At 44.3% G+C, this 15880-nt stretch overlaps 1 protein-coding gene across 5 annotated transcripts in view; it reads right to left on the minus strand.

Annotated features, from left to right (window-relative positions):
- The window catches only part of ACTN1 (actinin alpha 1), an 88539-nt gene that overhangs the window by 9162 nt on the left and 63497 nt on the right, over positions 1-15880 (minus strand). For 2 of the 5 annotated variants that reach the window (XM_027716962.2, XM_027716960.2), the window contains exons 8-15: positions 13843-13928; positions 8396-8488; positions 7018-7248; positions 6349-6496; positions 5588-5738; positions 3098-3206; positions 2437-2577; positions 339-521 (exon numbers count right to left, since the gene is read on the minus strand). In XM_027716962.2, the coding sequence (XP_027572763.1) occupies positions 339-521; positions 2437-2577; positions 3098-3206; positions 5588-5738; positions 6349-6496; positions 7018-7248; positions 8396-8488; positions 13843-13928 (1142 nt within the window). Of the gene's footprint in view, positions 1-338; positions 522-2436; positions 2578-3097; positions 3207-5587; positions 5739-6348; positions 6497-7017; positions 7249-8395; positions 8489-13842; positions 13929-15221; positions 15348-15880 lie in introns of all 5 variants that reach the window. The other 3 variants (XM_027716963.2, XM_027716959.2, XM_027716964.2) reach the window with 2 other exon arrangements.

Genomic DNA, 15880 nt, shown 5'->3' on the forward strand with positions numbered 1-15880 from the left:
GATAAAACATCTGAGGAGTTGAATGGTGACAAAGGGTGCTATTATACTTATTTGCAGGTCAACTGAAGACTGAAAACCTCAAAGCTTTGAAATTTAGCATCTTTCATTTAAAAATAGCATGTAAAAGGGGTTGAAACACTTCAGGCATTTGTATCAAAGATCTCTTCCACTTTCCAAGCACATGGCAATTGAGTCAAAAACAAATGACAAAATTCCACTAAACTCAGCAGTAAACATGAGGGGGTAACTGCAGAGTAAATAATCCAGTTCCTGGGGCCCCAGTGGTTGAGCAGTGACATTCTCCCTCGCTAACTTGCAAGAGCTTGGAAAGAACTCACATGTTCCCATTTGCCATTGATCTCATGTGGGGTGATCGTAGTGTAAGGATTCGTTCCTGCCATGTTGACATGGTATGTCTGGACAATCTTTGAGACTTCATTGTGGATTCCCAGAATGGCCTGTCGCTCCTTGTCAGCATCTGGCAACGTGGCTTTGAACTGCTCATGAGCTGTGGTCAAGCCCTGCAGAAGGAAGGCAGCAGCAAAAGGAGGGTAAGAGCATTACTTACGGAATAACCTCTTCAGCAAATGGATGACTGCAGAAGTGATTGCAAAAGCTTACATATTCCCAGGATACAAAGCAGTCTACTCTAACACACTTTTCAGGTTCTCTCAGCATCACTAAATGGGCTGTTTTAAGTAGTAAAATGATATGAAGTCTTGTTTTCCCTCTGTTTCTGTCCCACGATGACCAGTGACCGAGATCACATACCAAAAAATTGTGGAATAATTCTGTCTCATAAGTTAGAGGGAACTATTTTTCCAACACTGCTCAGTAACTGCCCATCAGCTCTCTTGGGAAGAAGATCTGACTACTACCATTGCTATAAAACAGTCACGTCTCAATAGTTTAAATGCGCCATGTTTTTCTTCTCCCACTAAATATGTACTTATTCTACATCCAAGGTAACTCCAAATGAGTAGAAGGAGTCAGACTCAGTCTGAACAGAGTCAGTTAGAACCACGTGAAGGTCTTCCAGCCAACAGCAAACTCGCACAGGCAACACATACTCCTGCTGTTGGAAAACAGCTCCTTCTCCCTGAACGCAGCAGGGCCTTTCTGCTCCCCATCTTGCTGTGGTGCCTGGGCTGTGCTCCAAGGACCGATGGTTTGGGCATGCTTGCTGGTAGTTTGTGGACAGTTGACAAGCCAGTTGGTCCTGGCTCATCTTCCACTGCTTCTACAGGCCTTCATCCTAGCAACCTAGAAGATCAAGTCTAGGGAAGCAAACGCAGGGAAAGAGGCAGCAAAATAAATGGGAAACAGGTGTGTGCAGGGATAACTGAGGGAACAGTGTGGATAGAAGAGGGAATGAAAGTAAACCACATGATTAACCACTCTCTCTCACAACACACACAGTGCAACTACTTTTTGTAAAATTCCTTCCTTACTTGGTGACTCATTACTTTGCAGCTGCTGCACAGGCTATGGAGATGTAATACAAGCGTAGGGGGCTGGGAAAGATATTGCAAACAGTCACAAAGAGATGACAAGTGTTTAAATGCTGTTTAGGTTTGTTCTGCTTTATGAAAGACTTAATGAACCCTTGTTCGGGAGACAAGGATGGAAGAAACAACTAGCTGCTCAGTAACTATGTCACTACTCATGGCTGCATGGTATTCCCTGTTGGTCTCCCATTTGCTGTCTCACTGATGGTCACACTGCTGTCAGCCATTCTGGCAAAGAGCTGACTTGGATTCTTTTCATGAGGCCATCAAGCAGGAGAAATAGAAGTCCCCACTGCAATCCAGGAAAGAGTAATTCCTGCTCTCTGAGGTTTGAAAATTACCGGTAGATAGCTCAAGTTGCTTTCCTAACACCCTTTCAGAAGGGGAAAAACTAAGATACTGTCTTTGTTGTCTTACAGGAGGCAAGACAACTTGCATTTCAAATGGTAATTCAGGACCAAAGTGGTCAATTCTGATTTTTCTTGTGCTCAGTACCGAAAACCAGCTGGCAGTACAACAACTGTATTCACGGCACATCCTATCACGTAGGACCAAATGACTCAGACGTGACATTACATGGGAGAACTGACCTGCAGACCCTGAGAGTAGCACTAAGTTTTGCTCATGTGGGTTAAGAAAAATTCCACAAGACCTGAAAAGATTCTCTCTATTTTCAGGCTTCCATTAATATGCCTCTGGAATTACACTGAAAAAGCTGCTTTCAGTTCGTTGTGTCCAGCTAGGGTGGTGTCCAGGTTTTTGGAGAAAATCAAGGAAAAGCATACTCATTTTTGTTTCTCTGGGTAAGGCTATCTCAATAGAGCAGAAGCGCCAAAGCATCACCTACAAATTCATCACCACTCTGAATGCAGGAGACCCCCAACTTCTCTCTATCCCAGCCTAACTGATGCAAACGACTGCTCTGTACCTGGATCTCCTCAATGGTGTGAACAATGAATGTGTCCTGCAGGTCCTCCATGGCCCCTTCCATCCAGTTATTGAAAGGGGCAGCTCGTTTGGCATATTCCAGGTACAACTGGTCAATTGTTTCCAGTAACTTCTCTGTCCTCTGGGCATGCACCAAAAAAAAAAAAAAAAAAAAAAAAAAAAAAAAAAAAAAAAAAAGAAAATCAGGAAAGAGGTTAGAGAAGAATAATCACATAGATATATGAGTTGTCTGAGCTGCTCCTTCTTTTCAGACCTTTTGGTGTTCCCAGGATAGCACTACTGTAAAAATCTCTCTGCTATTAGAGATTACACACAGGATAGATTTTTTTCCTCTGAGAGAAATAAAATAAATCTAAGATTCTTTGAAATAAAACAAAATAAAGGCAGTCTTTTCAAGCAGAGTGAGATGACAAAACACTCAAAAAAAGTAGAAATAAATCAATAACCTGAGCAAACAAATGGCACCATAATTGGGCTGGAAGAAAAATAGCCTAAATATACTGAAATGTAGCCCTTGTTTACAGTCCAGGATGTTCTAGGAGTTCACAAATGAGCTGAAATTACTTGTACCCACAGCAGCTTGCTTCCCACAAATGACCTATCAACATAATCCTGAAGGTCCAACTTGTAATATGTCTCACCTCTAAGGCTTCTCTACGTTTCTGGGTTAGGGCACCCAGATTATCCCACTGATCACAGATCTTCTGGCACCTGGCATTGACACTGGGAGAGTCGTAATAGTCCAGCTCACTATAACAGGTGGGGAAAAAAATGACAAGAAGTCAAATAAAGACCTCGTGGAGAAATATGAGAAACCCATTAAAAATCTTGATCAGTCTTGAGGACAGATTCAAACAAAATGCTCATGGTCTCTGCAAATAAAGTGAAGATATCAGTATTTAGTTTTGGAGACACTGTATGTTATAGTACATCAAACAGCACAGAACAGGATCCCCAAGGCCTCAACAAATACTGAGGCTGGCTACCTGATGGGAATAACCTGGCACTGGGGGAAGGGAGTACAGACTTTTGCTCTAACGGGGAATAAGCAGATTATGAGCAGAGCAATCTGCTTCTGCGTTCTGCTTAAGAACATTACGCAGGCTAACCACCTGCATCTTGTACATCAGAATGGAAAGCAAATATTTTATTAGGAATGCTAAGAAACTTCTAAGATAGCTATAAGATTTGCATACCACAGGTGGCAAGGAATTATTAATTACACAATCCAATAAATTTATTTAGGACAATCTCAGAATAAAAGTGTAGGTCTCTCCTATTTGCTTGACAGGGATTGCTTTACTGACATATCTATAGGCTGGCACTCATCGAAGACAGGCTGGTAAAAGTATGGTTGGGGAAAGGAGAGTACAGGGGCAAGTTGAAGCATGTTGTCTTGCACTGCTTTGTGCTCATGGTTCTGCACATGGTCAAAGAGGGAGAAATCTGCAGGCAGAGGGAGCTGGGAAGTGTCAGCCTTGAAAGAAAAAGGGATACTGAGTGATCCTGGGCCATCTGATGAGCATTTTTCTAAGCAGTAATACAAGTTATGCTCTTGCCTCCCCCAGCCTTGTTTCTTCATGCCATTGTATTGCCCTCATGAGGTGTGTGGGCACCACTGTTGGTGGAATCCTCCAGTAAACTAGTCAGGAAACTGATTTGGGCTAAAAATAACTTCTTTGCTAGGTTTTTAATCCAGATCAGTTGCTCGATCTACTTTGCTGCAGAGCAGCATTGCATATGAAAGAACTCCTTCTGAAAGTCTGACTTGTAACACACCCATGCTAGACCACTACTGCTGGGGAGGGGAACATGCCATGACCCCAAACATGCCTGGCACTGTAGCTGCAGTGGCTTCCTCCAGACTCGCTGCATCAGTCTGGCAGTGTACCTCTGGGGAAGAAAAGAGCTTTGCCATGGTTTTTCAGGGCATGGCCTCTTTGCTGAAATGGAAGACGCCTTTTGCAAGAATGGCAGAGCCTGCTGTTCTCACACTTCGGAAGAAGTACCTTGTAACCTCTCTCACAGCTTAGGCCTCAGTCTTCCCTGTTGCTCTTAGAACTGCAGCTGCTTTGGCTAACATGTAGCATGTCCTTTGGAAGTGACAGGTCAGGTAATGCTTGCTGACTAGCCAGCCTCAGTTTTAATCTTACTGACACGGAGGATTGTCTTGAACCCTCCTCCTGTTCCAAGGTCAATCCTCCAGTGGACAAGGGAGCAATTGTGTAAATATGTGTTGTTAAAGGAGATAATGGTCTTGATCCAGTAATCCGAAATTTTTAGAGAAAAACAGCTTTTCAGCCCAAGAGTACTGATCTCAGCCCAGACACTAACTTTAGATAGACCAGTGTGATATATAAATCTTTTTAAAATAGGAAACAGAGCCAAAACCAAGTTGTTCAGACTGTTTTTTGCCAAGAAAAATGCAGGATTTCAGAATCTCTCTGTGCTGCAGAGACTAGGTTTTTACCTGCCTGCTACCTCTAGCAATTAGACTCCTACACTAATGAGCCCCCATTTCTCCTGGTAAGCTGTATTACTCCAGGAAAAGAAGTGGAAGTGAAGGTTTCCAAGCTGGAGGGAAACAGAGAGAGAGCTGAGCTGTTGTGAGGATGCCCTGGAGCAAGCGCTGAACAAAGCGCACACAGTGCAGTACTCCTGGGGCAAAGGGTGAGGCCACGATGGGCTCAAGCAGGTTTTTTTCTGCTAGAATAAGGAGGATTTTTGTATTAAAAGAGAGCAAACTGAGAGCCTGCTATCCTCTCCTCTTTCTTTATGCTCCTGGAAGAGTATGACAGTGTTACAACTCTGAAACCTAGCAGGTGCCAGTAGCAGGTCAGACTCTTTAGGAAAGGGTTCACAGCAGCATAATGAACTGGCAGAGGATGGAAACTTGGCTTGGGAATATAATTCTGCCACCTCCTCAACAGCATCCACAACTCATCCGTTTTCTGGCCTGCTTTTCTGGTGTGTCCGGATACTGGAGAGCAGTATCCTAGATACTGTTTAGAAACAGAGGAAATTCCCAGCATTTTTGCATGGGGATGGATTTATAGCTCTCCAGAGGGCAGAGGGCAAGACTCATTAAGCCTCCCTGGCCCCAATGACAGACATGCACCGGGTTGCCGTACTTCAGCTCTTGTGCGATTGCAGCAATCTGTTCCACGCGGTCCTGGTGTGCAGCCAGGTCACTCTCAAATGCCTCGTGTTTCTTCAGCAGGGCCTTTATCTCCGAGAGGGTTGCAGTTTCATAATCCTTCTGCTGCAGCATTGCTTCCTTACCTGGGGAGGGAGCCAAAGGACAGAAGAATGAAGGACAGGACCAAAACTCCCCAAAGCCTGCTCCCTGCCACCCAGGCAGCCTTGGGGACCCTCAGAAAGGCATCTACCCCACTACAGCCACCCTGCCCGAGGCTTGTCTCCATGCCTGTTGGCCTAGAGAAGCACAATCCTCACTTTTAAACAAGGGGTGTGAGTTTGCCATTTAAAACAGAGAAGCACACTTAGTGCTGAGAAGCACACTGAGTAGCTCAAGCCAGCACTGTCACAGTTTACACTGGACTTGTCTCAGCATGTGCCAACTGGGGTATGCTGGTCCTGTAAATGCCAACTGTAACATTTACTGTACAGTAACTTTGCCTCGGTCCTGTAGGTGCTCTCTTCTATCCAAAGTTTTCACTTTGCCACCATTAGAGAATGCCAATGTTGACTGTATGATGCAGAAGAGAGATCACGCTGGTTTTCATACGCTATTTTCTAATAAAATAAGAAATATATCTAGTCTTCTTGAGAGGAAACTCTCATGGAAGGACCCATGCACAATCCACCTTTTCCTCCCTGCATAACTGACAGCACTGTGTCAGGTAGTAGGAAGCGTGCAGGTTGGCATTACCATCTGTCCAGGACTCATGAATGGATGCCTTCTGCCGGAACTTCTCTGCCAGGTGATCCAGCCTCTCTAGCCTCCGGATCTCATTCAATAACCACTCCTCATAGCCCTTCTCAGCCTGCTCTAGGCCACCCCAGGCATTGTTTATATCCTAGAGACAGAAGCATGAGAAGAAAAGGCAAGTTAGAAGCTGGAAGGAAGAGGTTCACCAGCATTAGTTTCAGTGAGCTATATGGTTCCAACTGATTGGAGGGAGTGAATGTGGGCTTTTCATCTCACAGTGTTCTGCAGACTGGTCAGGGAGACCAAATGCCAGACTTAAGATAAGTGGAACTAGAAGTGTCAAGATATAATTGTCAGCAGAAAAATGCCTCTCTAAATGCTTCCCTACGTGAAACTTTAAACAAAATCCAAACATTTCTGAATCAGAAAGAATGAGAAGCACCCAGACATCTCATAAAGACATGCAACTTGTGAAAAGCCTCAGAGTCTGATTTAGACACAGGGAAACAATGACCACTTGATCATCTCTTATGGCCTCATATTTTGTAGGGTTCCTCCCACAGAGTAGCTCACTCCAAAGGTGGGCATGCTCTGTTCCTCCACAGGCTGAAAGGGAGTCTCATTTTTTAGGCATGATTGGGATACATACAAGCATTTCCCCCCACTCACCGAGACCATTTTCCCTTCTGAAGGCATGAAGGCTGGCCGGTTGCTGAGCCGCAGCTTGGTCTGCAAGGTGTTGAAATTAATCTCTAATTGGCACTTCTCTTGGACCTTGGGGGGCTTGTGCAGGCGGCGGTAGTCCCTGAAGTCCTCCAGTTTCTGCTGCATGGCTTGCATGGTGTTCTCTGGGGCCCGGTTCTCCAGCCAGGGGATGGTGCGACGAATCCACTCCAGCAGCTGGAAAGAGCAATGACGAGAAGTCTTGAACTGAAAATTGTGTTAAAACTGCAGATGTTGCTCTGATTTCATTAGAGACAATTTACTTTTATGTTCGCTGTCAGAAAGATTCTGCCACTAGTAGGGCTTGTAAAGAAAAGTTTGACAGCTTTTTTGGAAGTACATTTTCTTTAATGAGCAGCACATTCCCTTCCACACTAAGTAGTACCACTTGTTGCAGCAGTGCCAATACAACATGCTTAAGGCACAGCTTTTGCACAACCACGACCAAAACTATGTCCTCAGATTATGCTAAAGCCTCAGAGTTTTGCTGGACTGTTGCATAACTAAAAGATAGTAAGTCATATTATCTCCAGAAGGATCTGACAGGAGAAATCAAGTTTTTGCCTTTGGTTACACTTTTCACACTCTAGCTTCCTCAAAGTCAGCGATGCTGTTTGAACAGATCTCCTCAGTGAACCTATCTGGGGAGCTGGCAAAATGCTAATGCAATGGGTGAATGGGTGGTCTGCAGTGTGAATGGAGCAGCACCCTATGCTTTTAGATGAGGCTGAAACCAGGCTTATGGGCTATGTCTGCCCTTCTGTCATCCACCCTCCCCTCCCTACTTATCTACCACAATCATACTCCAGTCTACATTTGGTCTTCTCTGTAGTTTCACTGCTGTCAGTTTGTCAGCCTTCTCAGTTAACCAAAGCAGACTCCAGGTCGTATCTGACACAGATTCTTTCCAATTATCAGCAAATGCATATATCTTTCCCCAGTTATCTCTAACTTCCATTCTCTCTGATCCAATTCCTGACTTCTATACTATATCAGCATACAAGTTGTATGAAACATGTAATGAAGTTGTACAGTCCTGAGGAATGAAAGTTAAATCAGCTTTATTTTTCTTTCAATTTTAGCATTTCTGTGTCTGCTTCTAATAAACTGAGAAATTCAAAGGTGCTCTATGGAAGCTTTCTGTTTTAAAGTAAATTGCTCTTGCCTTTAAGGTAAGTTTAATCTTTAATTATTCTCAAGTAGGAAAGGCAAAAAATAATTTTCCAAGGAAACTAGCAATGGGCCAATAGCATTCTCCAAGATTAGTTATCAGCATTAAATGCAATTTCTTTCTGCATACCACCACTCAGAAACCAACACCTACATCACTGGCCAGTTTTTCGTAGTCTTCCATGAGCTGTTCATTTTCTTGGTTGACTGCCAGCACCTTGCAGATACGATTTGCTGCTGTCTCCGCCTGACAAAGAGAAGAAAAACAGAAGAAGGGAAAACTGTGAAAAAAAAGCACGAACCAAAACTTACAGCTTAGTTTTCTGCTACGTACCTGCAGGTAAAGTCTCCTACCCTTGTCTCTAGTAACCTGTCTGTCCTGACTTCTTTGTTTTCCATCTGACCTTCCATAATGATTTATTTTTCCCTTCTCAGGTGAATACATTCTTTAGAGATTCTCAGCTCTACTGATTCCACCCTATACGTTGTGGGATAACCAACATTTCTATGCCTTTTCTGAAGCTGCTCCTACAAGAGGGCCCTGTTGTTTGCTTTCTACCAGAGGGCCCCTGGCTGCCTCTTCACAAAGACAGGGGGTTTCTGTCAACACCTCCACTCTTCATACCAGCATTCCAAGCTGCAACTTGGTTGCAGTAACTGAGTGCTGTCAAGCTGATGAGACAGTCTCCATATGTTTATCCCAGGAAAGATCTACCTAAACAGAATTATCTGTAGACTGGACTTTTGGAAATTTGTAATTTTGTTTGGAAGATAAAATGGTAGATACTGCTCTTAACCTTAAATTCTGCCCAACAGAGCTGTCTTCCAGCTTTCTCTGTATTTCTGGCACTCATTACAGGGCCACCTCCTCCAGCATCGTGCCACATGATACCTACCATGTAGTCAAGGTCTCATGATCCAGCTGAGAAGAGGATTTTTTTTCCCCCCTTCCTGGGTAATCTTTCTGCTTACTGTTCCAAAACAAGTCTCACCAAAAAAAGAGCCTATTGTTCCTATTTAGGTTTGGGTTTTTTTTTTTTTTCTTTCTTTCCCTTGAGACCAAAACTTTATTCTCTTGAGGGATATGAACACATTAAACCATTAATTTGGAAAGTAAGGATCAGAAAAATCCCAGCTATGAACTCAGAAGCAGTCAGTCTGCCCTGGAGCGTCATGCATGTGTTTGGTATGGGGAACATACAAGCAGGCTGATCCTTGCACAGTCTGTATCTGTGGGTATCAGCTCCCTTTATCATTATCATGGTGTGTGCCACGCCACAAAGCCTCAAAGGATGTGCCCCTGTGATGGGCGTCAGGAGATTGCTCAGCACCCTCTTACCACAGTACAGCTGTTGCCCTGGTGCCTGGGAAAGGTGCTAGAGGCACCCACGGGACTCCTATGGAGCAGTCCTCCTTACAGAGGCTAAATAGAAATAAGGAGGAGAGGGTACATGCCAGCATGTACATGCCAACAGACCAGTTGTGAACACTGTGTCCTGCCTTAAAACTACATTTGGGACTGATGCCAAAGAAGTTTTGCTGAGCTTAGAGCTGCTAAATTTCAACCTCTTTCTATTTTTAAAAGACCTTTTATTATCTGTTTATTCAATCTCCAAGGACATTTCAGAAAAATCCTATAATTTTTGCAGCTGATGTGGAGCAGCAAGAATAGCAATAAAACCATAGGCTGTACAGTGATGTATGGATTGCTAAGGTCCTAGGGGACATGGCAATCTTATTAATTTGTAAGAAGATGTAAAAGTATCAGTCATATGCCCCTTTACTAAAGTGGACCAGCTAAGAGATACATAGATATCAACTAATTTAAAACACATCAGAGAGACCTGTACAGGAAAAAGAGCAATTTCACTTAAAAAAAAAATTGCAAAAAGTGCAAACAATGGTTACATTTAAGAAAGCTTGTACTTTGATCTGTTTTTACTAAAGTTTGTACTCTAATGGAGTGCTTTTGATATCCAGAGAAAACTATAGACATGGGATCAAACAGTATGTCAAAAAGACACTGCCAGAGCCCTACCATGATATGCCTGGTGGCTGCAGGGAACTGGGAGTACAAAATATTTATCTCAATCACTCCAGAAGAGGTGTTCACTGCAAACTCTTAACTTTCTTGTTTTTACACCCCATGGGCTCACTGCAGCAGCAGCCAGCTGTGCAGGCAGGACCCATTTCGCTGAGGCATATTTACATGTATCTGACGATAGATTTTCTCCAGCTGCCCAAGTTTAAATATGTGTGTCTATATACGCGTGTTGAACAACTGTCCAAACACAAAGACCCTAAGAATGTCAGCAGTTATGACATTATTTGTATTATCCTAATAACAGAAATGTAGGGGCTTTCTCTCCCCTACCAGTACTTGCCTCCCTATGATTCTTGCCTACTTCTTATTACTGCTCTATGCGATAGTGTGCTGTTGCTACAGCCACAGGAAAGGCTCTGTGGCCACTATCACCATTAATGTCACAAGCAACACAATACACTGACTAGTTTTGAGCAAGGTAGAACAAAAGAATCCCAGTGCTTTCAGGCAACCTTCTCCAATACACCCCACACTGCTGCTAATGAGTTGATCTGTGGTGATGACAACCTCAAAACTGAAGTGAAACACTTTTAGGTAAAAGAAGAGTGACACAACAAGATGTTCACATGAGGCCAAGGCAGCTCCCCCTACAGTTTCATTAGTGGAGTTGAAAAAGCCATTTTTGGCTTCCCCACACTGCTAAAGGCAACAGTGCATTTAGGATGCTCACAAGGCATGGAAGGAGCACTGAGAAGACGCAGCATCCTGGGGTCTGGAAGCTGCATACCTGTATTCTCAGAGAACCTGTGTGAGCTCATCAGCTTCAGTGCAGCATTGTGCCGATATATTATACTACTTGCACTCAGAGACTTTGGGGAGGGCAAGTCCAGGACGTTCTTCTTGAAACCACTCTGTTGTGCATATGCATGTGCTGTCTGATGGAATCAAAATGGAAAACTGAATAGCCAAAATAGCAGTAATATATCTGACTTTTGTCTTTTCTGTACTTCTCAACCATAACTTGAACTGCTTAGGATAAGAGTGGAGTTTGCCATCTCTCTAGTTCATGGATCCCAATCTTTCTGCTGAAGCGAATCATAAAGGAAGACATTCCCACAGTGCACTATGTAGGGATGCCTGCCTGTCGCTGTCCTCTGGCCTCAGGGGAAGATGCCTGCCTGCTGCTGTCCTCTGGTCTCAGAGGACCACTCCAGAATAATGTACACCAAACACAATCTCTTAATAAAATGGTAAAACATTAGTTAGAAATTTTCACCCCAGAAATCAAGTTTACAAAATATTAAGCCAAACAGTAGTTGCATGCATTTAGTGTGAAAATCAGAAGCGGTTAGAAAACAAGCAAACCAACCAAAGCAAGTATACCTACAAATATATATATATAAAAAAAGGCACAGAGAAAAAGCAGCCATCTACACACACGTCAGGCTGAGGACCCTGTACCTTCAAAGGCTCAGTATAAGAGAGTGAAAGAAGCAGAAAGCGGCTCATGGGACTTCCCCTTCAGGACTGGTGACAGTAATGAAAAATCTGGATGATAAATGGAGTGATATCACAGTAAGTCACCTAATTGTGCATGAGGGCAGCAACAGTAATATCTGGGTTGGGGCTTGTACTCAGTAATCACTTTGCATTTGCCTGGGGGTTTGAATTTCTGTCACTTATCAGCTGGCTAATGTACACCTAGGGTAGCTCCAGAAAGGAGCTGTGCCCCTCCTGCCACAGGACAGTTGAGCTGCTGGCCCATCAGGACTGCTAAAAAATTAATAAATTATTAAATCTTCCCTGTAAGCAGTTTGACTACATGGGATTGAAACTTCAATAACTAAGAAGCTTCATCTCTAGTTCTTGCCCCAGCTACTTGGTTCAGGTCCTGAGGCAAGTAAGGGGTTGTTTTCAGTTATCCCAGAAGACCTAGCATCCACCTAAATTGCTGATGAAATCGCTGCTGAACAGGTTTCCAAATCATGGAATGGGTGCAAAGAGAAGAGGAAGGGATTGGTGAGGGGCACAGCTGGTCCTGCAGCAGGTTACAAACCCTCCTCATATTGTGGTTTGCTGTTTCCTCAATCTGGAGTTCCTCAGGTTAAGCAGACAGCATGGAGCTGTCCCTCAGGGGCACCTGGCAAATAGCAGGTCTCATCATCAGGCTGGCATGAGTTCTGAGACTACAGTCTTCCTGGGCAGGTATCAGCTGGCTGGAGCTTGCAGACTGGTCTTAAATGTTTTGAACAAAAAACCACAGGATCACAAAGCAGTATCCTAGCAGAAAAGTCATGACTACACAAATTATGCCAAACAGGCAAGTCTACTGTACTGCAGTGGGTCATATTACCAGTTCCTTGGAAGCAAGACAGCATCATGTAATTTATATGAGACTGGGCAGAGAACAAAAAGCTTGAACTAAAGAGCTGCTCTTTGGAACCTACTACCTGCATTTGCCTTCTGAAAGCCAGCACCACCATGGTATCTGCATCAACATTGGGACCATCAGCACTGCTTTGTACAAAAGAGATAGTCAGGTTAGCCCTCAAGCTGGGCTACACAAGGACTGTGTCTCAAATAGAAAAGGCTTAATGAGAGAAAGAAGTTGTGGCTGGGGGAAACAGTGAGATTTTAATTATATTCATAACATGAAGAATGTAGTCTTGGGCTTTGGATTTTATTGTTCCAAAACCTACGATCTGAAATTAGCAGTAATCTTGTGGAAAGGCCGTAGCCCAGGCAGGCTACGATATGAGGAAAGGATGAACCTTTTTCTCCCATTCAAAGGATTGCAGGGAAATTGCCATTTTGGAGGAAGTTTGTCCGAAGGAGATCTGTGACTATTAGGTTCCCAGTGTCTTGATGTCAGGCAAAGAGACTTTGGAGTAAAGAGGAAGCAGAAGAAGGAAGGAAGGCCTGAAGCTATAGAAATGGGCAAGGTAGAGGAAAGAGAAATATAACATACAAGTGGTTTGGGAAATAGGAGAATGACCAGGGAGAAACAAGGAATGGAAAAGCATTTGAGTCTGGGAAAGCTCAAGACCTGGTAGAAATGAACTTTGTGGCTGGAGCACAAAAGCGCTACATAACCAGCTCACAGATGATTCAGCCTAGGAAAAGACCTAGTGGAGGCTGGGTGTGGAAGGCAGGATGGCAGCCCAAGAATAGGCTGTCATTTCCTGGAGTGGGTGGATTTGATTGTGATACTTTTGGATGCACACTGCCTGGCCAAGACAATGCCCACTAGTTACTGAAAGGGTACTGCCTCTGTCAGAGCAGACATGCATTCATTTTTCAATGTCAGCTTTACTAAATGCTTTCTCCTCTGCTGGGATTTGAAACTGGAGGGAAGGAGCAGCTCAAGTCTGTCTGAAAGGACATTTACATCACTTCTCTAACAAGACTACAGATGGCACATCCAAGTGAATACCTGGATGCATTGGGCTTCCCTGCAAATGCCCTGGGGCAGACAGGGAGACTGGCGCATTCCTCAGTGGAGAGGAGCAGTGGGCAGGGCAGGGTGAGGGGAGGGGTTGTTAGCAGTAAAGTCTCACCTTCTGCGCCCCTGAGAAGGCGTGGTAGTAACATGAGACATAGGTCATTATGGCCTTCTCATCCGGCCTTAGCGTGCCTATAATATCTGTGCAGAGAAGGAAAAGAGGTTGAAAGGATAAAGTAAGAAGCAGCACATAGGATAAAACAAAACAATCATGGGTGGCGTGAGAGAGGGGGAGAAAACTTCCCATCATGCATTGCAGGACAGGCCAAACAGATTTCCATGCGGAGAGCTGGGAATTCGGATCAGAAGATGGCTAGCAGTGTTGGCTTGTGGCTCAAAGCGGCACCCCTCCCTCCCCCCCAATCCAGGGGGATCCTGAGATGGGGATCTGGGCTCTGCACCTTCACAGCTGCGGTCTGGCCCAAGGACGCAAACAGGTTGTTTGGAGGTCTGAACGCCCGCGCTCAAGGCCCTTCTGTATGCCGAGGAGCTGGAGATCAGAGCCTTCCTACACAGTGCACTTCCTACACAGTATCTGCTCTGCTGACGCGCACTGCCTGTTCCTAAGGCACTCAAGTACAGGCGGCTGCTTGGTTTTGGCAAGAGATGTGTACAAGGTTTCACCCACAAACTGTTTTTCTGAAGTGATTCCATTACCAATAGGAAAAGGGCTAAGACAGAAGCAGCAAGGACTTAACTGCCCAATTTCCAACACGGTGGGTGAGAAAAGAGGAAAAAAAGAAACAAATGAAAAAACCCAGGCATCTCCATCATGATAAGCAATTCTCTGTTTGCAAAATCACCATGGATGTACTCGTTAGACATGCTTTGTCAGCCCCAGGTGAACTGGGACTGAATTTATGGCACAACTTGAGAAAACAGCAGGTTCAGACCTTGAAGCAAGGGTGCGGGAACCTTCAGCATATGTAAGGCAAAAGATAAAGCTTTGGGTATTCATTAAACCCTTCATAAAACCACTAAGTCAGCTCTGTTTCTCCATCTTTGAAAAAGAAAAAAAAAAGTGAATAAGTATCTGTATTGTTTCCCCTGGAGGCAGGCTGCAGTTTCCTGCTGGGCAAAGCATCTATGTGGTAGTCTCCACCTTTGTGAAACCAAGCATCCTAGCTCAGTTTTACCAGAAACAGGAGGTACAGGTTCTCGGCCACTAGGACAGTGGTTCATAAAGTAAATGGACAAGGCATAGCTCCCCATTGCCTTAAATTTGTGTGCATGCCAAAGTGTGGCATACCTAAGTGCCACTGGAAGTACTGCTGACTACAGGACAATGGAACCCCTGGCTCCCCTGCCCCATGTATTATATCTGGGGCACCACTTTGAACCAACAGCCAACTCTACCAAGAACATAATAATAAAGATGCCCGTAGCTAGAGAGGAGAGAGAAAGAAAAAAAGGTTTGGACATTAGCAACGGCACCAGGTGTGCTCTGTGGAGGGAGCTTGGGATCCTGCGATACCTTCTGGGCTCCTGAGAAGGCGTGGTAGAAGCTAGAAACATAGGTCATGATGGCTTTCTCATCAGGACGGGCAGTTCCAACAATGTCTGTCAAAAAAAACCTCACGTTAAGAGTATAATCAGCTGATGGGAGGAAATCAAAGGAGAGGTAGAACCACAACTGTCCAGGAGGCCTGCTGGGGTATATGCTTGTCATAGCAACTCCACAGGGCTTCCCAGCTTTCCCCAGAATCCAGGATCACCTTTCTGGTTCCCCTCCCTTACGATAGAATTTCTTCCAGTCTGGCCAGGCTAATGCAGCTGTATGTCAGCATGTCTTGTGTCACAGCACTTCCCTGTTCCGAGAACATTATTGTGAATGGTGGATTGAATTAATCCAAACTGGCAGCAGGTTGACATGACTTTTATAAACATATTAAACTCCAATTCTTCCATGCAGTTCTGTTCTTTGGGAAAGATCCTTTCTCCCTTCCTTTCCATGCCTCCGACATTCATTTCAATACAATGACAGCTTGAATTTCAAGTGGCCCTTTCATTAGTTTCAGGGGAAACTCAACACCTCCAGAGATCAGAATTAACGGTGTGGAGGTATGCACATTAGCTGGACTCCATGAGGAAGG

Source organism: Pipra filicauda, unplaced genomic scaffold, assembly GCF_003945595.2.
Source record: "Pipra filicauda isolate LSUMZ 115617 unplaced genomic scaffold, ASM394559v2 scaffold6_size6359152_pilon, whole genome shotgun sequence".
Lineage (NCBI taxonomy): Eukaryota > Metazoa > Chordata > Aves > Passeriformes > Pipridae > Pipra > Pipra filicauda.